The sequence below is a fragment of the Salmo trutta genome, chromosome 18 (genome assembly GCF_901001165.1).
Source record: "Salmo trutta chromosome 18, fSalTru1.1, whole genome shotgun sequence".
Classification (NCBI taxonomy): Eukaryota; Metazoa; Chordata; class Actinopteri; order Salmoniformes; family Salmonidae; genus Salmo; species Salmo trutta.
In genome coordinates, this window is record NC_042974.1 from 31,521,679 (window position 1) to 31,547,712 (window position 26,034).

The window sequence follows — 26,034 nt, forward strand, 5'->3', positions numbered from 1 at the left end:
GGTGTTGATAGATTACATTTGGTTGCTGCCACAGACATTCTAGCTGTAGGCCAATTCCATACTAGCATGGCTGAAAAATATTTTGGGTTTCTCATATTAAAATTCCATTGGGGGGAATTTGTTTAACATGTTTAAAATCATGATGAAAGTGGCCATTTTAGGCCCTTTTTTAGACCTATACATACTTCCTGTAAAACCCTACGATCCATACATGGTACAGACATCTTGGTGTCATTATACTGAATATTCAGTGGGCTCTAAAATGGAGCATGGATATATTCCGAAATAAATTTCACATGAACATATTCAACATTAAATATATTAATCTGAAAACTACAGTTTTTGATTACTACACAACTCCGCCAGGCCTTTATAGCCTATCGCCTACAACACAGAAAATAATGGTTGCGATAACTGAACTTTGATTTTAATTAAGTGGGGAAAATAACCGTTTTTCGATTAGGGATATTTCTTAACGTTAAGGATCCCAACTTTGTTTAAACGTTTTAATATTTAAACTTTCACACCCCTAATTAGAACAATATAACATTTCCAGTGGGCTCTCTGCTACTTTTGTAGAAATTATGCATTTTAATACATAGAAATGTACATTATAGATCATTAACCAATCACAGCCCTCCTGTAGGATTGCACATTCAGCCAATCACCAGCAGAGGGAGATCCCTTTTAATACATTTTTCCATTCACTGTGTTGGTGGTGCTCATTGGTTGATGCTCATGGTTGATGTCCTTGATGATCTATTTGCCCTTCCTGTGATATCAGGTGAAGTAGGTATACTGGAGGGCAGGTAGTTTGCCACCGGTGATGGTTTGGGCAGACCACACCACCCTCTGGAGAGCCTTGGGGTTGCGGGCATTGCAGTTGCTGTACCAGGCGATGATACAGCCCGACAGGGTTTTAAAGCTTTACACCTCCACTGCGGTCCCGTCGATGTGGATGGGACGTGCTCCCTCTGCGGTTTTCTGAAGTCCACGATCAGCTCCTTTGTTTTGTTGACGTTGAGTGAGGTTATTTTCCTGGCACCACTCCCAGGGCCCGAACCTCTTCCCTGTAGGCTGTTTCGACATTGTTGGTAATCAGGCCTACTACTGTTCATCAATCCAGAGTTCAATGGCGGCGAGCTTTACACCACTCCAGCCGAGGCTTGGAATTGCGCATGGTGATCTTAGGCTTGTGTGCGACTGCTCTGCCATGGAAACCTATTTCATGAAGCTCCCGACAAACAGTTATTATGCTGACGTTGCTTCCAGAGGCAGTTTGGAACTCGGTAGTGAGTGTTGCAACCGAGGACAGATGATTTTTACGCACCTTTGTGAGCTTGTGTGGCCTACCACTTTGTGGCTGATCGGTTGTTGCTCCTAGACGTTGCCACTTCACAATAACAGTACTGATCCTCCACCAAATTTCACAGTGGGTGCGAGACCTGGAGAGGCCTACAAGCCACTGTTTCACACCCACTGAAATTTGGTGGAGGATCGGTGATGATCTGGGGGTGCTTCGGTAAGGCTGGAATCACGCAGATTTGTCTTTGTGAAGGACGCATGAATCAAGCCACGTACAAGGGTGTCCTGGAATAAAACTTGCTTCCTTCTGCTCTGACAATGTTCCCCAACTCTGGGGGTTGGTTTTTCCAGCAGGACAATGCTCCATGCCACACAGCCAGGTCAATCAAGGTGTGGATGGAGGACCACCAGATCAAGACCCTGTCATGTCCAGCCCAATCTCCTGACCTGAACCCCATTGAAAACCTCCCCTGGAATGTGATCAAGAGGAAAATGGATGGTCACAAGCCATCAAACAAAGCCGAGCTGCTTTTTGCGCCAGGAGTGGCATAAAGTCACCCAACATCAATGTGAAAGACTGGTGGAGAGCATGCCAAGACACATGAAAGCTATTATTGAAAATCAGGGTTATTCCACCAAAATATTGATTTCTGAACTCTTCCTAAGTTAAAACATTAGTATGGTGTCGTTTAAAAATGAATATGAACTTATTTTCTTTGCATTATTCGAGGTCTGACAATACCGCATCTTTCAGTTGTCATTTTCTGCAAATAAATGCTCCAAATGACAATATTTTTATTTGGAATTTTGTGAGAAATGTTGTCAGTAGTTTATAGAATAAAAAAAAATTAAAAATGTTTTACCCAAACACATACTTAGAAATAGTAAAACCAGAGAAACTGATAATTTCACAGTGGTCTCAATTTTTTCCAGAGCTGTATATTTAGCTTCACTGTCCAAATATATATGGTAAGGACTGAATATAGCCTTCCATCTTTCTATTAGTCTGTGAAGCCACATGAACAGGAACTGATTGATGACTGGATTGATAAGACTCAGGTTGAAGTCAGACAGATTTCTGGAATTTCAGTCTGAAGTGGACCTAGTGTTCCTATTCCCATTTCCTCATTCTCCTCTCCCCTCTCCTTTCCTCTTGTTGACCCCTCATCCCCCTTTCCTGCTATCAAACATCAGCCTTACAGTAACTCATATTGAATGCACAACCCCATCATAGCTTTGATTTACTATCTGAATTGAATGGCTTCAAAGTGTGAGAAATTGACTGGTCTCAAAATAGAGAGGGTGTGTTCTATGGACACACAGTTCATTAGAGAGTAACCTATTACCCTCCCATTCAGAGTTAGGATATATAAAGAGTTGATTTGGAATCAGTAGATATTCTACCCCTCTTCACAAACACTGACGATTGGTTTGGTGGTAGTGTGGGGTGTGCAGGTCTATAATTAGTTAGTGTGGTGGTGGTGTGGAGTGTGCAGGTCTATAATTAACTAGTGAGCTAGAGACTCACTAGCTAAGCAGGTCCCAGCACATAACCAACCAACAGACCTATTGAAAGAGGCTCTTCACTTAGTTCACAGCTTAAATGTGGTTGATGTCGTTATTACAGAGAGATAGAGGCTCGAACCCACAACTCAGACTAATTATGGTAAACAGTGAGGGCTCAGCCACAGCTATAATGTAGGGTATATATCATAAATCTGTTGCATGGACTTTGAGAGGCGAAAATGAAAGAACATGGGGACTTTTTAATTTCAATAACCTAACTAACCCCAACTTCCTCAAATAAGTATCAGTTGATTAACTTAACAGACAAAACTAGAACAGGCCGTTACAGACACAGATGGACATACTGACAACGACAGAACAAAAACCACAAGGACAGTTTCAAGAAGGCTCCTCCCCATCTCCCTCTTCTGCCTGCCCCCCCATAATTCATCTTCTCCCTCATTTACTCCTCCCTCCCTCCCACCATACCTTGAAGAAGCTCCCTTTCTTCTCCTCGCTGTGTTCAATGACTGAGCAGATGGACATGCTATCCTCCTGTCCTTCGTCGTGCCTGTCTCTGTGGGGGAGAAAACAAAATGTCATTCTCAGTCCTGTAGGCTACACTCCAGTACTGTCTAGTAGTTAGTATATTCCAGTAAAGCCAAGTTCAACACAATATAACCCAGAATTATTATTTTTGAATGCAAAGATAAATACATTTTCGCTCTTCTCACTAATGGCAAATGATTGCATCTTGTTATTATATTTAGCTAGGCCTACCTGTTCTTTTCTTATGAATAAGAGGTATCATATTTATTATTTGCATAAGGCTACTACTAGGCTACTTTTGCCTTCTTGCAATGCAAGATCTCAACCACTAGAAAACGTGTGTGTGCATGGTCTAAGCATGTTTTGTGGCATATTTTGTGCATACACAATGTTTAGAAATGAAATGCCAGCTCTCCAGCCATGAGAGAGCAGGCATGAGAATGAAACATCATCACTGTGTCTATCTGAAAGGACTACAGTCCCTCGGTCTACATTGATGTACTATATTGTAACTGTAGGAGACTACTTCAGTCTCAGACCTGTCTATTTAATTGTAACTGCTAGCGGCTACTGTTAGGGGTTAGTAGGTGAAAAGGTAGTTTTACTTTTTTGGGGAAACCAGGACAAACACATGCAGCTCAGGCCCTACCCAGACTAGCTTTGATCTGATAGCCAGGACTAGGGCTGTATAAACATTCTCTGACTTTCTCACACACATCCACACTCTCGCTCAGATGCTGGTCTGTGACCAGACGCCTGTTGTCAATCATTGCATGCTGCTGTATGGACTCTCCAGTTTCTGGGACAGAAAACCCCCCCTGAAAAAACAAGATTATATTTCCATGTTATGGTGCATTCCTCAGGAAATACCAGAGGAGAGAGAGAAAGGGGAAGAGGAAGTTTGGTTTGAAGGTATTTGAAGGCATTTCCTAAAAAGCACCAACAGCCAGTGAGAGATTTGACCCAATTCTTACATTTTTCTGTCTCTGATGTTGTTGCTGCCCTGAAACATCCCCATGTTCGTCCATCTTGTCACACACACATGGTACAAACACACACTGCAAAGGGACGGGCAAACAGGAAAGCTCCTGCGGCTGACATTTTAGGCAAAATAAACTCTACAGTAACAAATGTAATCACTGACTCAAAGCCCTGCATGGGTATAAATAAATGACCAACTGAACAGAATGAAGTAAAAAACAAAACAGGCCTAAAGTTTTTCTAGGTTACGTAACAATGTCAGGAAAAAACAACCCTAGTTATAGCAAAACACAATTCACTGCCAGGGTTGGTGTCAATTCAGAAGTGAATCAAATAATGGAAAATAAATGGCACTTATTATTGATTGCTAGTGTTGACGGCATCAAAGGTAGGAACCTACACTGAGTATACCAAATATTAGGAACACCTAACATTGAGTTGCACCCACTTTTGCCCTAAGAACAGCTTCAATTCATTAGGACATGGACTCTACAAATGTCTCGAAAGCGTTCCACAGGGATGCTAGCCCATGTTGACTCCAATGGGTGGTGGACCATTCTTGATACACACGGGAAAACTGTTGAGCGTGGAAAACCCAGCAACATTTTTAGTAATGGCGCAGAAGGGGATGGCTGCCATTTTACTGGAGCCTAACCAATTGTACTATCCTGTGTGTTTTTTTTGTTGCATTGTTTGTAACTTGTTTTTGTACAATGTTTCTGCCACCGTCTAATGACCGAAAAGAGTTTCTGGACATCAGAATAGTGATTACTCACCTTGGACTGGACAAATCATTTTTCTTTAACGAATCAGAGGCGAAAGATTTACATCTCCTCCCAGGACCAAATCCCCATCATTGGCATGAAGAGGAGACACCGATACAGGGGGCACAGATCCGGGTGCTTGGTGAGAATTCGTCGGCGAGTGGATAATCCACCTTTACCATCTGTCCTACTGGGAAACGTGCAATCACTGGATGAGCTCCATCGGAGTCTATCCTACCAATGGGACATTAAACTGTAATATCTTATGTTTCACCGAGTCGTGGCTGAACGAGGAAATGGATAAAACACAGTTGGCTGGTTTTTGCGTGCATTGGAAAGATAGAACAGCAACCTCCGGTAAGACAAGGGGTGGTGGTCTGTGTCTATTTGTCAACAACAGCTGGTGCTCAATCTAATATTAAGGAAGTATTGAGGTCTTGCTCACCTGAGGTGGACTACCTCATGAAAAGCTGTAGACCACAATATTTACCTGGAGTTTATCTATATTTTTTGTAGCTGTCTATTTACCGATGCAGGCACTCAGACCGCACACAACGAGCTGTATAAGGCCATAAGCAAACAAGAGAGTTTTGCTAGCACAGAATGGAATACGTTCCGGGATTCATCCGATGGCATTGAGGAGTATATCACATCCGTCACCAGCTTCATCAGTAAGTGCATCGACGACACTGTCCCCACAGTGACCGTACGTACATATCCCAACCAGAAGCCATGGATTACAGGCAACATCTGAACTGAGCTAAAGTGTAGAGCTACCGCTTTCATGGAGCGGACACTAATCCGGATGCTTATAAGAAATCCCACTATGCCCTCAATCAAACCGGCAAAGTGTCAATACAGGACTAAGATTAAATCCTACTACACCAGCTCTGACGCTCATCGGATGTGGCAGGGTTTGAAAACTATAACGGATTACAAAGGGAAACCCAGCCGCAAGCTACACACTGACGTGAGCCTACCAGACAAGCTAACTGCCTTCTCCGCTCACGTCGAGGCAAGCAAAATTGAACCATGCATGAGAGCACCAGCTGTTCCGGATGACTGTGTGATCACACTCTCCGTAGCCAATGTGAGTAAGACCATTAAACACGTCAACATTGAGATGGATTACCAGGACGTGTACTCCAAGCATGTGCTGACCAACTGGCAAGTGTCTTCACTAACATTTTCAACCTCTCCCTGACCAAGTCTGTAATACCTACATATTTCAAGCAGACCACCATAGTCCCTGTGCCCAAGAACACCAAAGTAACCTGCTTTCAATATACTTTGTATCCCTCATTTACTCAAGTGTTTCCATTATTTTGGCAGTTACCTGTATATGATGTCCTCTATAAATAAAACTGGAAATAAAGCAACAATGGGTGAATTCTGGATAACTATTGTGTGTTAGAGTGTCAACGCTTGGGGCCAAATGTGGCTCCCTCAAAAAGACACATTCAGCCTGTTTCCACTTGGATTAGGTGTGTGTCCCTGCTTGCATAGGAGGTCACAGACACTAAGACTCATATGAATCACACACACACACAGATTGACAAGAGGGAGTTATCCTAAAACAGTGGTTGCCCCTTCTAAATTTCTAAAGACAGTACCAGCTATCAAAGCATCCCACCTAACACCCAACTCCCTGCACTTCTCTCAACACTGAAAACTGCTGAGCTCTGCATCTTCAGCTGTATTTCAGTAGGGTTGGATAAAATAACAAAGTGAACGGGGTCTAAAAGCAGGCTTTAACTCAAAAGCTGCTCATCTGTCCCCACCAAATGATGAACTGACTTGTTTTCTTGCTCTGACAGCAACAGATTTCCTACATTGCATCTACAGTAGTAGTTAGTTGGGGCTAGCAGACAGATGGGTGAGGTGAATGACTACAGGTTTATTGGCAGTACTGTTGTCATGGCTTGTTATGATAGGCTTTATGCCAAACTCTATATGACAGCATTTATGGCTACTATTCTCCCTCTCAATCAGAGCCAAATCCTAACTTGATATTTGAGTGTGAAACTCCAACTTCTGACCAAGTCTACCATAAAGAGCATTTTTTTGTAGTAGTATATCTCCTAGGCTTTCTGTGGTTAGAGTCTGAAGTGATTACAAACTTTTCTCTATTGGTGATCTGCACGCAACCACAGCAGACTTCTGGGGGAAGAAACTGACAGGTAAAAGAAAACTACAGCCAATTACAATATGGTAACGTTTGAAATGATTGTGGTAAAATAATGAAAATAGGTTTTGAATCTAGTTTGGAAATCTACAGGGTGACAGCTACCAAGTCAAGATAATTTTAAAATCAGAAACTGAAATGGTTGAACACTAGAACAGAAGTAATGCAGAAATTGAACCGCTCGTTAGATCAAACCCTCAACTGAAGACTTATCAGTGAGTCCCTCTTTATGACTCAACCTGCTGAACAGAAAGCAAACCTCCCAGTACTGAGTCACAATGAGCTTGCACCTGTATAACTCCTTGTATTCTCCATGCTTACTCTGGGTTCACTTTGTGAATTAAGTTGCATCTAGGCGTTCCGCTAGCGGAACGTCTAGCCAATATCCAATGGAACAGCGTGGCGCGAAATACAAAAACCTCAAATATGCAATAATTTCAATTTTTCAAACATATGACTATTTTACACCATTTTAAAGATAAGACTCTCGTTAATCTAACCACATTGTCCGATTTCAAAAAGGCTTTACAGCGAAAGCAAAACATTAGATTATGTTAGGAGAGTACATAGACCAAAATAATCACACAGCCATTTTCCAAGCAAGCATATATGTTACAAAAACCCAAAACACAGCTAAATGAAGCACTAACCTTTGATGATCTTCATCAGATGACACTCCTAGGACATTATGTTATACAATACATGCATGTTTTGTTCAATCAAGTTCATATTTATATAAAAAAACAGCTTTTTACATTGGCGTGTGATGTTCAGAACATGCATTCCCACTGAAAACTTCCGGTGAATTTACTAAATTACTCATCATAAACGTTGACAAAATACATAACAATTATTTTAACAATTATAGATAAAGAACTCCTTTATGCAATCGCTATGTCAAATTTTAAAATAGCTTTTCGGCGAAAGCACATTTTGCAATATTCTGAGTACATAGCTCAGCCATCACGGCTAGCTATTTTGACACCCGCCAAGTTCGGGGCACACTAAACTCAGAATTGGTATTAGAAAAATTGTATTACCTTTGCTGATCTTTGTCAGAATGCACTCCCAGGACTGCTACTTCCACAAGAAATGTTGTTTTTGTTCCAAATAATCCATAGTTATGTCCAAATACCTCCGTTTTGTTCGTGCGTTCAGGTCACTATCCAAAGCGTAACGCGCAAGCGCATTTCGAGACAAAAAAATTCAAAATGTTTCATTACTGTACTTAGAAGCATGTCAAACGCTGTTTAAAATCAATTTTTATGGTATTTTTCTCGTAAAATAGCGATAATATTCCAACCGGACAATAGTGTATTCATTCAAAGAGGAAAATAAAAAAAACAGTGTGCTCGCGTGAATGCGCATATCCAATCTCTTTGTCACCAGGCAGACCACAGAGAAACTGAGCTACTATACTCTGCCCAGAAACAGGAGACGCCTCAATCCACTTTCTGAAGGCTTTAGAGAGCCAATGGAAGCCTTAGAAAGTGCTATGTAACCCCACAGATACTGTAGTTTCGATAGAGAATCAAAAGAAGAACTACAAATTCTCAGACAGGCCACTTCCAGCTTGGAATTTTCTCAGGTTTTTGCCTGCCATATGAGTTCTGTTATACTCACAGACACCATTCAAACAGTTTTAGAAACTTCAGAGTGTTTTCTATCCAAATCTGCTTTTTTTGCCCCCTATAGCGAAGAGGATAAAACACATATAATCACTTGGAGGCGATTTAGAGGGTAAATTGTGATAAGTACACACAATATCTATATTCTATTTCTATGATAAGTAAAAGTTGGTTAGAGCTTTCTTAGGACTATTCCAATGTACAGTAGGCTATAGACAATCCAGCCATGGTTCATAGCAACATACAGTATTGAGAGTCCCTTTTCCCTAGAGTGAATTGCACAGAATATAAGTGAGCACATGGAGTAGGCTACTGTTTCAATTTACGTTTACAATATCCCCATCCTTGACCGAAGAGTCTCGTCGCTCGCTACATTGTATTTCTCTATCGAAGCTGAGACACTGGGCAACAGGTGTTGAATAAGCTATAGCCAGGGTTGGCTAGATTAGGCCTACTCTCTAAATGTAATACAGTTGCTAGTTATCTGTCCAAAATTGTAAATCAGTGATGTCACTTTTCAACCTGTTCTCAGAGCATTTTGTATTATTCTGTATGTAAATCCGAGACACTCCATTTAGTATGTTACATTTCGTATGGTATGCATTCATTTGTGGATGTCCGTCACCCAATTCGTATATGTTACGGATTACAATTCGTATTATATGTTATGAATTTGCTAAACTTAGGATATATTACAAACGGGTAGGACAAAACATTTATCTTTACATTGGTAACCAGTTTATAATAGCAATAAGGAACCTCAGGTGTGTGGTATATGGCCAATATACCACTACTAAGAGCTGTATCCAGGCACTCCATGTTGCGTTGCGCATAAGAACAGCCCTTAGCCATGGAATATAGGCCATATACCTTACCCCCTCATGGCTTATTGCTTAATTCTAGCTAGGTGGCAAGCATTAGCTAGCTGGCTAATGTTAGCTTTAGGGGTTAGGGTTAATAATGGGTTAGGTAAGAGGGTTAAGGTTAGGGGAAGGGTTAGCTAACATGCTAAGTAGTTGCAAAGTAGCAAGTAGTTGAAAAGTTGCTAATTAGCTCAAATTAGCTAAAATTGTCCATGATAAAATTCAAACTCGCAACCTTTGGGTTGCTAGACGTTCCCATTACACACCCAACCAACCAACCACTCTACTTTAGTTTTTGCCTTTAAGTAACCATTTGTCTTATGTAACCATAGCAAACGTTACATATTATACTAACTAGACTGTCCCAGATTTGCTTTACTATGTTACCTCTAATCTGATATCAGGCTGCACTTTAGGATTACCCAAACTAAGTAAAAATCAGAATACTTTTGGATGACTTTACCCTTAAGAGGCATTAGAAGAAGACAAAAATTATCCTTCAAACGCATTTGGTGTGTCATCATAGTGGTCTGTAACTTGTGGTCTGACTCATTTAGGTGGAACAAATTTAAATGTGCTTCTTTTTTAAATGCTGAATTGAATGTCATTGCAAAAAACAGAAAGGTGTCAATGTATTTTTTAATATTTTTTTTTAAATTGAAAAGTAATCCATTAAGTAATGTTGTTTTTCAAAAGTATTTGTAATCGGATGTTTTTATTATAGCTGCTAACTGTTTACTTACTGTTTCTTTGTAACGTTAATTAGATTACATGTAACTAAATGTAATCAGTTACTAGCGAAATAATGTTTGAGATATTCAGTTTCCATCCAAAAAGGAGGATAAGTGGGAAGTATTTTCGGGGACAATAGTTCTTTAGACTAAAATAACTGGCGACATAAATACAAAGGGCCTATTATCCTACTTTCTAAATATGCCGTTTATGATTTACGGACAGGCTTGCTGGCATGGAAATTGACAAATAAATTGAGAAAAGTTCTATCGGCAATGCTGCAAACTGTCAACACAATGAAAACATACCTCTTTCAAACGTACCCAGTCGGCAGGATTGAGCTCCTAAACCGACAGCTCTGATGTATGTTTATAATTGCCTGCCATTGTGAAGTAATAAGTCACGTATGTGTCATTCAAATGATGGAGTATTCATAGTTCGTCGTAGAAAGTTTGCGCTAGTTCCTGTCTTTCCTTCCTCCACAGTCCAAAGCGTGCATTCGACATCTCTAGCAACAGCTGGAGAACTGAAGTAAAATCAGTGCTTTCCAGTGGCGGTTCTAGACCATTTCAACTGGGGGGGCCAAGCTGAGGCCAGTTGTACTGTTAGAGGGGCCAATTACATTAGACGTTATTGTTGTCATATCGTTTTCTTCACTGCATTAACAGGCAAAAGACCATGGTCACATTTTGTATGTGTGCGCAGGCGTGTAACTTGCGGGGGATCGGGTGGTCATGACCCCCTCCAATATTAGAGACAGGTCAGTTTGAACTCCTCAATAATATACCAAGATAAACATATCCCGCTGTAAAGCGCCTGGCAGCTTCTGGCTTTCTGTGTCTTCTTACGCTACACAGTTCTACTAAATTCATCATTTTATGATTGGATCCGCCCGCTGTCAATTATGCTTTTGGTTTGTGAAGGGAAAAGATTTAAGCAAGGCTATGGAGAATGGAGAAACTCACAATATCTCCTCTCTTTCTCTCTTCTTAACAAACCCTCTAATCTGTGAGAAAACATGGAACAAATAAAATAGTACAGTCAAAATGAACATATAATATTTATAGCCACGAATAAGAATGATAGAGAAAATTATATTTTATCAAATGGAGAAAGTTTCTATTGCAAAGTGAAGAAATGCGCATCTTGTGTGTGAACACTATTTCTCAAAACGAGTGATAATTGGTAACAGTTATATTGGGCTCAATTTGGAGAGTTCAAATACAACTATGGTAGTGAACCTTAAAATATATAATTTCTAGTAGGCTACAGAATTAGAGAAAGGTTGTTTCTATTAACCTCAGGCAGTCCGCTCAAGCAAGCCTGTTTCTCTCCCCAGTCAGAGGCAGTGGCTGTCTCCCCAACATGGACTCAGGGGTAGACGTAACATAGTAAAAGTAAATCCAGGGAACTCCAATTAGTAAGATATATTATGTTTTGTATGGTATTCATTTGTGGATGTCCATCATCCATTTCGGATTAAATGTTACAAATTATAATTTGTACATTATGTTATGAATTGCAATTCGTACAATATGTTATGAATTTGGAAAACGCATGATTAGTTAGGAATTCCAATTTGTTGTGCTTAAAGGTAGCTAGCTATGTGGCTAATGCTAATGTTAGCTAGGTAACAAACGTTAGCTAGGCTAGGGGTTAGGGTCAAGGTTAGGATTTAGGTTAAAGGTTTAAGGTTAGGGCTAAGTAGTTGCAAAGTAGCTGAAAAGTAATAAGTAGTTGCAAAGTTACTAAATATACAAACAAAAATATAAACGCAACATGTAAAGTGTTCTTCCTATCTTTCATGAGCTGAAATAAAAGATCCCAGAAATGTTCCATAAGCACTAAAAGTGTATTCGTCTGAAATTGTATGCACAAACTTGTTTATGTCCCTGTTAGTGAGCATTTCTCCTTTGCCAAGATAATCCATTCACCTGACAGGTGTGGAATATCAAGAAGCTGATTAAACAGTATGATCATTACACAGGTGCACCTTGTGCTGGGACAATAAAAGGACACTCTAAAGTGTGCCGTTTTGTCACACAACACAATGCCACAGATGTCTCAAGTTTTGAGGGAGTGTGCAATTGGCATGCTGGCTACAGGAATGTCCACCAGAGCTGTTGCTAGATAATTTAATGTTAATTTCTCTACCATAAGCTGCTACCAACACCATTTTAGAGAATTTGGCAGTACGTCCAACCGGCCTCACAACAGCAGGCCAAGTGTAACAACACCAGCCCAGGAACTCCACATCTAGCTTCTTCACCTGTGGGATCATCTGAGTCGAGCCACCCGGACAGCTGATGAAACTGTGGGTTTGCATATATTTTATATTTGAGATTCTTCAAAGTAGCCTTGATGACAGCTTTGAACACTCTTGGCATTCTCACAAACAGCTTCATGAGGTGATCACCTGGAATACATTTAAATTAACAGGTGTGCCTTCCTTAAAGTTAATTTGTGGAATTTCTTTCCTTCTTAATGCATTTGAGCCAATCAGTTGTGCTGTGACAAGGTGGGGGGTACGCAGAAGATGGTCTATTAACAAATAGGGCTAAGCCTATATTATGGCAAGAACAGCTCAAATAAGCATACAGAAATGACAGTCCATCATTACCTTAAGACATGGTCAGTCATTACAGACATTTTCAAGAACTTAAGTGCAGTCGCAAAAACCATCAAGCGCTATGATGGAACTGGCTCTCATTAGGACCACCACAGGAATGGAAGACCCAGAGATACCTCTGCTGCAGTGGATAAGTTCATTAGAGTTAACAGCCTCAGAAATTGCAGCCCAAATAAATGCTTCACAGAGTTAAAGTAACAGACCTCTCAACATCAGCTGTTCAGACCTTCATGGTCGAAATGCTGAAAAGAAACCACAACTAAAGGACATCAATAATAAGAAGAGACTTGCTTGGGCCAAGAAACACAAGCAATGGACATTAGACCGGTGGAAATTTGTCCTTTGGTCTGGAGTCTAAATTTGAGATTTTTGGTTCCAACCGCCGTGTCTTTGTGAGACGCAGTGTGGGTGAACGGATGATCTCTGCATGTGTGGTTCCCACCGTGAAGCATGGAGGAGGAGGTGTTATGGTGCTTTGGTGACACTGTGTGTGATTTATTTAGAATTTAAGGCACACTTAACCAGCATGGCTACCACAGCATTCTGCAGCAATACGCTATCCCATCTGGTTTGGGTTTAGTGGGACTATCATTTGTTCTTCAACAGGAAAATGACACAACCACCTCCAGGCTGTGTAACGGCTATTTGACCAAGAAGGAGAGTGATAGAGTGCTGCATCAGATTACCACAATCACCCGACCTCAACCAAATTGAGATGGTTTAGGATGAGTCGGATCGCAGAGTGAAGGAAAAGCAGCCAAGAAGTGCTCAGCATACACCTTAGCCAAATACATTTAAACTCAGTTTTTCACAATTCCTGACATTTAATCCGAGTAGAAATTCCCTGTTCTAGGTCAGTTAGGATCACCACTTTATTTTAAGAATGTGAAATGTCAGAATAATAGTAGAGAGAATGATTTATTTCAGCTTTTATTGCTTTCATCACATTCCCAGAGGGTCAGAAGTTTACATACCCTCAATTAGTATTTGGTAGCATTGCCTTTAAATTGTTTAACTTGGGTCAAACTTTTCAGGTAGCCTTCAACAAGCTTCCCACAATAAGTTGGGTGAATTTTGGCCCATTCCTCCTGACAGAGCTGGTGTAACTGAGTCAGGCCCGGCAGTGCCTAGCTCCACTCCTATTCCCCAGGCGCTCTCTTTTGATGACTTCTGTAACCGTAATAGCCTTGGTTTCATGCATGTTAACATTAGAAGTCTCCTCCCTAAGTTTGTTTTATTCACTGCTTTAGCACACTCTGACAACCCGGATGTCCTAGCCGTGTCTGAATCCTGGCTTAGGAAGACCACCAAAAACTCTGAAATCTCCATCCCTAACTGCAACATTTTCAGACAAGATAGAACGGCCAAAGGGGGCGGTGTTGCAATCTACTGCAGAGATAGCCTGCAGAGTTCTGTCCTACTATCCAGGTCTGTACCCAAACAATTTGAACTTCTTCTTCTAAAAATCCACCTCTCTAAAAACAAGTCTCTCATCATTGCTGCCTGCTATAGACCACCCTCTGCCCCCAGCTGTGCTCTGGACACCATATGTGAACTGATTGCCCCCATCTATCTTCAGAGCTCGTGCTGCTAGGTGACCTAAACTGGGACATGCTTAACACCCCAGCCATCCTACAATCTAAGCTTGATGCCCTCAATCTCACACAAATTATCAATGAACCTACCAGGTACCACCCCAAAGCCGTAAACACGGGCACCCTCATAGATATCATCCTAACCAATTTGCCCTCTAAATACACCTCTGCTGTTTTCAACCAAAACAGAGCTGCCTCATTGCCTGCATCCGTAATGGGTCAGCGGTCAAACGACCTCCACTCATCACTGTCAAACGCTCCCTGAAACACTTCAGCGAGCAGGCCTTTCTAATCAACCTGGCCCGGGTATCCTGGAAGGATATTGACCTCATCCCTTCGGTAAAGGATGCCTGGTTATTTTTTTAAATGCCTTCCTCACCATCTTAAATAAGCATGCCCCATTCAAGAAATTTAGAACCAGGAACAGATATAGCCCTTGGTTCTCTCCAGACCTGTCTGCCCTTAACCAACACAAAAACATCGTGTGGCGTTCTGCTTTAGCATCGAACAGCCCCCGTGATATTCAACTTTTCAGGGAAGTTAGAAACCAATATACACAGGCAGTTAGAAAAGCCAAGGCTAGCTTTTTCAAGCAGAAATTTGCTTCCTGCAACACAAACTCAAAAAAGTTCTGGGACACTGTAAAGTCCATGGAGAATAAGAGCACCTCCTCCCAGCTGCCCACTGCACTGAGGATAGGAAACTCTGTCACCACCGATAAATCCACTATAATTGAGAATTTCAATAAGCATTTTTCTACAGCTGGCCATGCTTTCCACCTGGCTACCCCTACCCCGGTCAACAGCACTGCACCCCCACAGCAACTCGCCCAAGCCTTCCCCATTTCTCCTTCTCCCAAATCCAGTCAGCTGATGTTCTGAAAGAGCTGCAAAATCTGGACCCCTACAAATCAGCCGGGCTAGACAATCTGGACCCTTTCTTTCTAAAATTATCTGCCGAAATTGTTGCAAACGCTATTACTAGCCTGTTCAACCTCTCTTTCGTGTCGTCTGAGATTCCCAAAGATTGGAAAGCAGCTGCAGTCATCCCCCTCTTCAAAGGGGGGGACACTCTTGACCCAAACTGCTACAGACCTATATCTATCCTACACTGCCTCTCTAAAGTCTTCGAAAGCCAAGTCAACAAACAGATTACCAACCATTTCGAATCCCACCGCACCTTCTCCGCTATGCAATCTGGTTTCAGAGCTGGTCATGCGTGCACCTCAGCCACCCTCAAGGTCCTAAATTATATCTTAACCGCCATCGATAAGAAACAATACTGTGCAGCCATATTCATTGACCTGGCCAAGGCTTTCGATTCTGTCAATCACCACATCCTTATCAGCAGACTAAACAGCCTTGGTTTCTCAAATGATTGCCACGCCTGGTTCACCAACTACTTCTCTGATAGAGTTCAGTGTGTCAAATCGGAGGGCCTGTTGTCTGGGCCTCTGGCAGTCTATAGGGGTGTCACAGGGTTCAATTCTTGGGCCGACTCTTTTCTCTGTATACATCAATGATGTCGCTCTTGCTGCTGGCGAGTCTCTGATCCACCTCTACGCAGACGACACCATTCTGTATACTCTTGGCCCTTCATTGGACACTGTATTAACAACCCTCCAGACGAGCTTCAATGCCATACAACTCTCCTGCCCGCCCGTCCAGCATCACTACTCTGGACAGTTCTGACTTAGAATATGTGGACAACTACAAATACCTAGGTGTCTGGTTAGACTGTAAACTCTCCTTCCAGACTCACATCAAACATCTCCAATCCAATGTTAAATCTAGAATTGGCTTCCTATTTCACAACAAAGCATTTTTCACTCATGCTGCCAAACATACCCTCGTAAAACTGACCATCCTACCGATCCTTGACGATGTCATTTACAAAATAGCCTCCAATACCCTACTCAATAAGTAGAAAGAGGAGGAAGGGAAGCGCTGCTGAGGTACACAATAGTACATTTTGGTAGACAGAAGGTGCTCTTTGGTAAAAGGGGTGAATTGGTCATCAAAAAGAAAGGAGGACCAAGGCACTCTTCATATAATTAATTAAAATGCCTTTATTTGTATGGCATGTTCAATAAAAACAAGGTTTTAAAAAAATCTGGCGCATTTCGGCTGCAAGGCCTTCGTCAGGGAGTACAAAGAAATAATACAATGTCCTCTTTTGAACAGCTTTTCCAATTACCCCTAATTTGAAGAGGGAGTGGCTACAAAATTGATTGGACACACCTGGTAAGCAAAATACACATTAAAAAGTGAAACACCGTAGCTGTGCCATCACAAAAAAATACAACTGCAAGCTAGAAGCACCAGAACACCCAGAAAGGTAGTTCCAAACATGACTGGGAGAAGTGTCAAGAACAAGAAAACAATATATTCCATAGTACACTAGAACACAACAAAACATGAACAACAACAGTCTAAACATAGCTGAGGGCAATTGAGCAAAATGACCATTAGATGACAGCAAATGGACCTATTACAACCCTACATGAATGGTGAGAAATCCATACCTTCATTTAAACCAGGGTATTTAGTGGCCTGTAGTTTGTAAATCCAAAAACCTTCCCTTTGGTTTAACTGTTTAAGACGGTCCCCTTTTCTAATAGAGGCCGGAATATGAACGATACCCATACCTTGTAGGAAGGCAGGGTTGCCATGGTGTAAGGACTTGTTGTGCCTTGCAATGGGGTAGTCTTCATTGGAGTTGTATTTTTTTGTGATGGCTGTTCAAAAGAGGACATTGTATTATTTCTTTGTACTCCCTGATGAAGGCCATGCAGCCGAAACGCATCAGATTTTTTAAAAACCTTGTTTCTATTGAACATGCCATACAAATAAAGGCATTTTAATTAATTATATGAAGAGTGCCTTGGTCCTCCTTTCTTTTTGATGACCCTACTCCATAAATTGGATGCAGTCTATCACAGTGCCATGCGTTTTGTCACCAAAGCCCCATATACTACCCACCACAGCGACCTGTACGCTCTTGTTGGCTGGCCCTCGCTTCATACTCGTCGCCAATCCCACTGGCTCCAGGTCATCTACAAGACCCTGCTGGGTAAAGTTCCCCTTTATCTCAGCTCGCTGGTCACCATAGCAGCACCCACCTGTAGCACGTGCTCCAGCAGGTATATCTCTCTGGTCACCCCTAAAGCCAACTCCTCCTTTGGTCGTCTCTCCTTCCAGTTCTCTGCTGCCAATGACTGGAACGAACTACAAAAATCTCTAAAACTGGAAACACTTATCTCCCTCACTAACTTTAAGCACCAGCTGTCAGAGCAGCTCACAGATCACTGCACCTGTACATAGCCCATCTATAATTTAGCCCAAACAACTACCTATTCCCCTACTGCATTTATTTATTTTGTTCCTTTGCACCCGATTATTTATATTTCTACTTTGCACTTTCTTCCACTGCAAATCTACCATTCCAGTGTTTTACTTGCTATATTGTATTTACTTTGCCACCATGGCCTTTTTTGCCTTTACCTCCCTTATCTCACCTCATTTGCTCACTTTGTACATAGACTTATTTTTCTACTATATTATTGACTGTATGTTTGTTTTACTCCATGTGTAACTTTGTGTTGTTGTATGTGTCAAACTGCTTGCTTTATCTTGGCCAGGTCGCAATTGTAAATGAGAACTTGTTCTCAACTTGCCTACCTGGTTAAATAAAGGTTAAATAAATAAATAAAAATGTTTGTAGGCCTCCTTGCTTGCAAACACTTCAGTTCTGCCCACAAATGTTCAATAGGATTGAAGTCAGGGCTTTGTGATGGCCACTCCAATACCTTGACTTTGTTGTCCTTAAGCCATTTTAACACAACTTTGGAAGTATGCTTTCGGTCATTGTCCTTTTGGAAGACACATTTGCGACCAACCTTTAATTTCCTGACTGATGTCTTGAGATGTTGTTTCAATATATCCACATAATTTTCCTTTCCTCATGATGCCATTTATTTTGTGAAGTGCACCAGTCCCTCCTGCAGCAAAGCACCCCCACAACACAATGCTGCCACCCCCGTGCTTCACGGTTGGGATGGTGTTCTATGGCCTCCCCCTTTTTCCTCCAAACATAACGATGGTCATTATGGCCAAACAGTTCTATTTTTGTTTCATCAGACCAGAGGACATTTCTCCAAAAAGTACGATATTCATCCCCATGTGCAGTTGCAAACCATCGTCTGGCTTTTTTATGGTGATTTTGGAGCAGTGGCTTCTTCCTTGCTTAGCAGCCTTTCAGGTTATGGCGATATCAGACTTGTTTTACTGTGGATATAGATACTTTTGTACCCGTTTCCTCCATCTTCAAACCAAAGTACGTTTGTCTCTATTAAACAGAACGCGTCTCCTTCCTGAGCGGTATGACGGCTGCGTGGTCCCATGGTGTTTATACTTGTGTACTACTGTTTGTACAGATGAATGTGGTACCTTCAGTCATTTGGAAATTGCTCCCAATGATGAACCAGACTTGTGGAGGTCTACACTTTTTTGTCCGGAGGTCTTGGCTGATTTCTTTTGATTTTCCCATGATGTCAAGCAAAGAGGCACTGAGTTTGAAGGTAGGCCTTGAAATACATCCACAGGTACACCTCCAATTGACTCAAATTATGTCAATTAGCCTATCGGAAGCTTCTAAAGCCATGACAGAATTTTCTGGAATTTTCCAAGCTGTTTAAAGGCACAGTGAACTTAGTGTATGTAAACTTCTGACCCACTGGAATTGTGATACAATGAATACGGGAAATAGTCTGTAAACAATTGTTGGAAAAAGTACTTGTGTCATGCACAAAGTAGATGTCCTAACAGACTTGCCAATACTATAAAAATATAGTTTGTTAACAAGAAATTTGATGAGTGGTTGAAAAACGAGTGTTAATGTCTCCAACCTAAGTATATGTAAACTAGCGATTTCAACTGTATGTTGGAACTCCTTAAAGACTGTTGGAAATGAAGCTAGTTGAGAGAATGTCAAGAGTGTGCAAAGCTGTCATCAAGGCAAAGGGTGGCTATTTGAAGAATCAAAGAATCAAACACTTTTTTGGTTGCTACATGATTCCAAATGTATTATTTCATAGTTTTGATGTCTTCACTATTATTCTACAATGTAGAAAATAGTACAAATAAAGAAAAACCTTTGAATGGGTATTGTAGGTGTTCTAAAACTTTTGAACGGTAGTGTATTGACCAAATTATACGTTTTGGATGTATTTTCCCTTCAAAATTCACCAGAAACAACCAGAAACACAGCTATTTCTTTAAAAAATGCCTTTGTGTGTGCGTTTCTCAGTGCCCAGCAGAAACTATACCTGAATCAATGATGTCAGTGAGCTATAACAGTTTGGGCTGGTACCCCAATTACTAATTTTTTCATTACAAAACAAGGAAACAGAAATGAATGAGAAATATGTATTTACAAATATCAATTTATGGACATTTACAATGTATGATGGTTGTCAGAAGAAATAAGCTTATATGGACATTACTTTTTAACATATAGTAAATTGCTTTCGTGTCTTTAACATTCACTCACTCACTCATAGTTATATATAGGAAAAACAATGTGCAGAAAGATGTCATCTGAATGACACGGAAGTCTGCGTCCTCGTAAGGATGAAAACATCAGACCTACTACAAACTGCAATGTTCATGGCCTATATTAACAGCCAAATTGATCAGAAATACAGTGGACACATAGTTAATGTTGTAAATGACTATTGTAGCTGGAAACTGCTGATTTTTAATAGAATATCTACTTTTTCTTTGCAACTCTGTTTAGAAGGCCAGCGTCCTGGAGTCGCCTCTTCACTGCTGACGTTGAGACTGGTGTTTTGTGGGTACTATTTAATTAAGCTGCCAGTTGAGGACTTGAGGTGTCTGTTTCTCAAACTAGACACTAATGTACTTGTCCTCTTGCTCAGTTGTGCACCAGGGCCTCCCACTCCTCTTATGGTTAGAGCCAGTTTGCGCTGTTCTGTGAAGGGAGTAGTACACAGCGTTGTACGAGATCTTCAGTTTCTTGATTTCTCACATTGAATAGCCTTCATTTCTCAGAACATGAATAGACTGATGAGTTTCATAAGAAAATAATTTGTTTCTGGCCATTTCGACCCTGTAATTGAACCCACAAATGCTGATGCTCCAGATACTCAACTAGTCTAAAGGCCAGTTTTATTGCTTCTTTATAAATCAACCCAACAGTTTTCAGCTGTGCTAACATAATTGCAAAAGGGTTTTCTAATGATCAATTAGCCTTTTAAAATGATAAACTTGGATTAGCTAACATAACGTGCCATTGGAACACAGGAGTGCTGATAATGGGCCTCTGTACGCCTATGTTGATATTCCATTCAAAATCAGCCGTTTCCAGCTACAATAGTCATTTACAACATTAACAACGTCTACACTGTATTTCTGATCAATTTCATGTTATTTTAATGGACAAAAAAATGTGCTTTTTCAAAAACAAGGAAATTTCTATGTGACCCCAAACTTTTGAATGGTAGTGTATATTTGCCCATACTCTCATTAGTGGGGTAAAAGAAATCTGCCGGAAAGCTTTCTAATCAGTACGTTCAAAGCATTAACTGCAATACACAACTTTTATCGACAGGTTTTGCAGCAGTATTTGGTTTGAATTACTCAGGGATAAACATCCAACCACACCTGACAGATCTGTGATGTGAGGAGCATCATGGGATGTGTCTCTGTTGGAGACTATACATTGTGGGCATCATTTTGAGAACTGTGCGAGAAACTGGACTTTGAGGATATATCTTCAATTTACATCAGGGGTGTCAAACTCATTCCATGTTGTGCCTAGTGTCTGCGGGTTTTCATTATTTATTTTCAATTAATACCTAGAAAACCAGGTGACTGAAGTTATTTACTAATTAGTGACCTTGATTCATCAATCAAGTACAAGGGAGGAGTGAAAACCCGCAGACACTCTACCCTCCGTGGAATGAGTTTGGCACGTGATTTACATCATTGCATGATTTATGCAGGGGTCCAAGTTACTTGCGCAGATCACAGGTTTGGCCCTGTATGAAGTAACATGGGCCAAACTGCGTGTATTCACATTCAAATAGCATTTATTTTTTGCAATGTAACAAACTTAGGAAAAAAAACTAAAATGTTAAACAATATATATATTTAGTAAGCTGATTGTGAGTTACTGTGGATGTGTAGGCTGATGTGTAGGCAGACCTACACATTCCTTTGGACACAGGAAGTCACCAGGTGGTTTATAATGCCGTCGACCACTCCCTCCCTGTCTGAACGGGGCGAACCGCAGCCACTTCTTCACCACGTCTGCAAACTGGTGATGTGTGGCCTCTTTGCCCACTGGGGTTCTTTTCAGAGCACCTACCGTGATAGAGAAGTAGTGAGGTCAGTGCTGCATCCCAATTCACTTCAGTGGTTTACTTCCCAAATGTCTATGGAGACTGATCTTTCGTATGATCCATCTAGCTAGCCATGCATCCCGCTCTCCAACCCTAACAGTACGTGTAAGATATGATACCGGTACTTACAAAAGAGAACCCCTTGGAGGCGGGTGTTTCTGAAGCTCCTTTTCTGGCCTCGGCCCACCCAGTTGAGCTCAGAGCCCACAGCAAAAGATAGCACTGCCTGCATGAGCCTTCGCACCGCATCATCAAACGTGGCCCCACCCATTCGTGACAGGTGAGACACCTGTCATAGATAGACACATACACCATTTATAACACAATCACTTCCCATTATTTTATTTAGCAGTATTATACTACAACAGTAGGTAGTGTGCTTGTCGCTGGTTCAAGCCTTTGCGGGTCACTCGGTCCACCTACCATTCTCTTCTGTGCTCCTGCATCCTCCAGGTGCCTCTCTGTGTCATCTAGCTGCTCCATGGTCCTCAGTGGGATGTCAATGTCTAGAGCCTCCACCTCTTCCTCTACCACCGGAAAGCTCTGGCCCTGAACCCTGGCCTGCATCTGCCTCAAAACGCCCCACTGTCTCTGCTGCTCCTCCTTAATCTCCACCAGCAGGGAGATGATTTTACGCTGGGCCGCCGTCTCTGAGGAACAGTGGATAGAAACTGATTTAGGATGACACAGGGTCAAGGTAGGGGCCAATTCCATACAATGGAGGAAACCTATTCCCCCTCAGGAGACAAAAGATTTGGCATGGGTCCTCAGATCCTCAAAAGGTTCTACAACTGCACCATCGAGAGCATCCTGACTGGTTGCATCACTGCCTGGTATGGCAACTGCTCGGCCTCCGACTGCAAGGCACTACAGCGGGCAGTGCGTACGGCCCAGTACATCACTGTGGCCAAGCTTCCTGCCATCCAGGACCTCTATACCAGGCAGTGTCCAAGGAAGGCCCTAAAAATAGTTAAACTCCAGCTACCCTAGTCATAGACTTCTACCCCCAAGCCAAAAGACCCCTGAACATTAAATCAAATGGCTACCCAGACTATTTGCATTGCCCCCCCACCCCCTCATTTACACCGCCGCTACTCTGTTATTATCTATGCGTAGTCACTTTAATAACTCTACCTACATGTACATACTACCTCAATTACCACAACTAACCGGTGCCCCCGCACATTGACTCTGTACCGGTACCCCCTGTATATAGTCTCGCTATTGTTATTTCACTGCTGCTCTTTAATTACTTGTTCCTTTATTTCTTATTCATAGTTTTTAAACTGCATTGTTGGTTAGGGGCTTGTAAGTAAGCATTTCACTGTAAGGTCTACACCTGTTGTATTCAGTGTATGTGACTAATACAATTTTATTTGATTACAGCATAGGGACTATTAATTTCACCTGGAGACTTAAAAACATGTTTTTTTCTACGAAGATGTTTCTTATTTTCAAGGAAGTGTCCTTTTCTTGAGAATTGGAGAGAAAAAAATTGGAATTTCAAGAATTTATTGAATTGACATGTCAGTTTGTTGATTTGTCGTATTTTGTGTCACATTTTGGAACAGTGACAGGCCTAACTGTAGTCATTTTCCCCATCAATCTAAAACAGCGAGTGAGTGTCATTGGCTACTGTAACTCTTCAGCCAATTAGAAATGTAGCCTGGGGTACTATGTTTCTCCTGAGAATCTGATTGGTCACACAACTGAATCATTCCTGGGATTCTTTGTTTTTTTCCCGATAGTTGTTACTTCCAAGAAAATACAAAACAAAGTAGGAAATGAACTCTAAAAACATAACTATAGTTAATCAGGCAAGGGTAAAACGTTACCTGCTGATGATGAGGTGCCTGGGATCGCCAACTTTTCCCCAACACCACCCGTGCTAAATGTTGCACTCAGTGACTCAACGTCAAAGTTTACATCTGTGCGTCTTGGAATATCATACTTGGGAACATCCTCCGAGCGTCTCGAGACATGTTCCGCAAGATGGTTCATTTCGTCGGACACAGCTGATAGTCTCTGTTGGAGTGTTTCTAGTGCTATGTCTGCCATGTGTTTGTTGACCAAACCTTCCATTCGTCGCTGCATCGACCAGCTAGAAGTATCTCCATTATTATGCTCCATAAATATCTCAACCTGTCGATCTCCTAAACGTGAGTTTTAACCAACAAAAACCTTTCTACAATGTCTTTACTGTCTTTCTAGGTAAACGCAAATATTGACCTGCGAGGAAAAAAAGCGGAAGTGGTTATCAAGCAGTCCACAGCCAGCGCATGATATCACGTTGCAACAACGTCACTGTAATGTTGCGAGAACATTGGGAAAGCCAGAAGAACTACAATTCCCACCGCAACAATAAACATATTCCTTTCCCACGGGTTGACTGCATATTTATCTTGAAAGTTTTTAGTTCATGGAATGATGCCAATTAGCATGTATGCTGAATGTAACCATAACAGTAACATTGTAGCCCGCTGATAGAAATTGTTACATTGTAGGCTACATTTGATGTAACTTTAACTAACACAATGTGGTGATCATCAAGGTTCCAACATTTCAAGTATATCTTTTTTTTGTGCCAGCTGTGAGTGATTGGGAACCTTCAAGGGGATGGTCTCCGCCTTTCAAAGTGTGTTGCACTATGCTGTTAAACACGATGACTGATTTGCGCCTACATGTCGACTGCATTCACTTTACAAAAATCCTGTGATCAAAGGTCATGAAGTTTTGGCTGTCTGAGATGCACCTCCCTTGACTTCTACTTGTCTACATTCAGTTGCTTTGGCCTTACCACTCAAACCCACCCAATATTTGGTAAACAGTTTTGTTCCCCTGCCAAAGATGATTAATTACAGGACCCTGTTCTAAGAGAGCTACTGTCCTGTAGGTTTTCACTCCAACCCCAATCTAGCCCGCCTGATTCTAATAATTAGATGCTTAAGGTTAATACATTTAATCAGGTTAGTTACAACTGGGGTTGGAGCAAAAACCTACTGGAGGGTAGCTCTCCAGGAACAGGGTTGGAGAGCCCGATCTATTATATTGACAAGATAGTTGAGTGCCCACTATAACGAGAAATATATGATCTCAAAGATGGGAGGAGGAGAGAGCAGGTGGGACCATAGAGATAGAGGACTCATCTTTGTATCTGTGCCATTATTTTTATATATAAAAAAAAAATCACCATTATTTAACCAGGTAGGCTAGTTGAGAACAAGTTCTCATTTACATCTGCGACCTGGCCAAGAATAAAGCAAAGCAGTTCGACACATACAACAACACAGAGTTACACATGGAATAAACAAACATACGGTCAATAATACAGTAGAAAAAGTATATATACAGTGTGTGCAAATGAGGTAAGATAAGGGAGGTAAAGCAATAAATAGGCCATGGTGGCGAAGTAATTACAATATACCAATTAAACACTGGAGTGATTGATGTGCAGAAGATGAATGTGCAAGTAGTGATACTTAGGTGCAAAGGAGCAAGATAAATAAATACAGTATGGGGATAAGGTAGTTGGATGGGCTATTTACAGATGGGCTATGTACAGGTGCAGTGATCTGTGAGCTGCTCTGACAGCTGGTGCTTAAAGCTAGTGATAGAGATATGAGAAATTGGCTTTGGGGGTGACCAGTGAGATATACCTGCTGGAGCGGATATTACGGGTGGGTGCTGCTATGGTGACCAGTGAGCTGAGATAAGGCTGGGCTTTACATAGCAGAGACTTGTAGATGACCTGGAGCCAGTGGGTTTGGCGACGAGTATGAAGCGAGGGCCAGCCAACGAGAGCGTACAGGTCACAATGGTGGGTAGTATATGGGGCTTTGGGGACAAAAGAGATGGCACTGTGATAGACTGCATC

General features: G+C 41.5%; 2 protein-coding genes across 2 annotated transcripts in view; both read right to left on the minus strand.

Annotated features, from left to right (window-relative positions):
* Positions 1-11,002, minus strand: part of LOC115153196 (ras and Rab interactor 2) — a 49,774-nt gene extending 38,772 nt beyond the window's left edge. The window contains exons 1-2 of the mRNA XM_029698387.1: positions 10,822-11,002; positions 3,301-3,388 (exon numbers count right to left, since the gene is read on the minus strand). Of these exons, the coding sequence (XP_029554247.1) occupies positions 3,301-3,357 (57 nt within the window). The 5' untranslated portion in view covers positions 3,358-3,388; positions 10,822-11,002. The remainder of the gene's footprint in view (positions 1-3,300; positions 3,389-10,821) is intronic.
* Positions 11,003-21,830: 10,828 nt separating this feature from the next.
* Positions 21,831-24,444, minus strand: LOC115153198 (uncharacterized). Its single transcript, XM_029698390.1, has 4 exons — positions 23,996-24,444; positions 22,584-22,810; positions 22,290-22,449; positions 21,831-22,122 (listed from the first exon to the last, which is right to left on the minus strand). The coding sequence occupies exons 1-4, from the start codon at positions 24,288-24,290 to the stop codon at positions 21,929-21,931; spliced, it is 876 nt and encodes a 291-aa protein (XP_029554250.1). The 5' UTR covers positions 24,291-24,444; the 3' UTR covers positions 21,831-21,928.
* Between the last annotated feature and the right edge of the window lie 1,590 nt (positions 24,445-26,034).

Bases quoted from the DNA above. Each gene is read 5' to 3' on its own strand.
- LOC115153198 (XM_029698390.1), bottom strand. From the start codon at position 24,290: ATGGAGCATAATAATGGAGATACTTCTAGCTGGTCGATGCAGCGACGA. The intron at 22,811-23,995 runs GTAACGTTTTAC...ACTGTTCCTCAG, and splicing joins AGGCACCTCATCATCAGCAG to AGACGGCGGCCCAGCGTAAA. The intron at 22,123-22,289 runs GTAAGTACCGGT...CTATCACGGTAG, and splicing joins CCTCCAAGGGGTTCTCTTTT to GTGCTCTGAAAAGAACCCCA.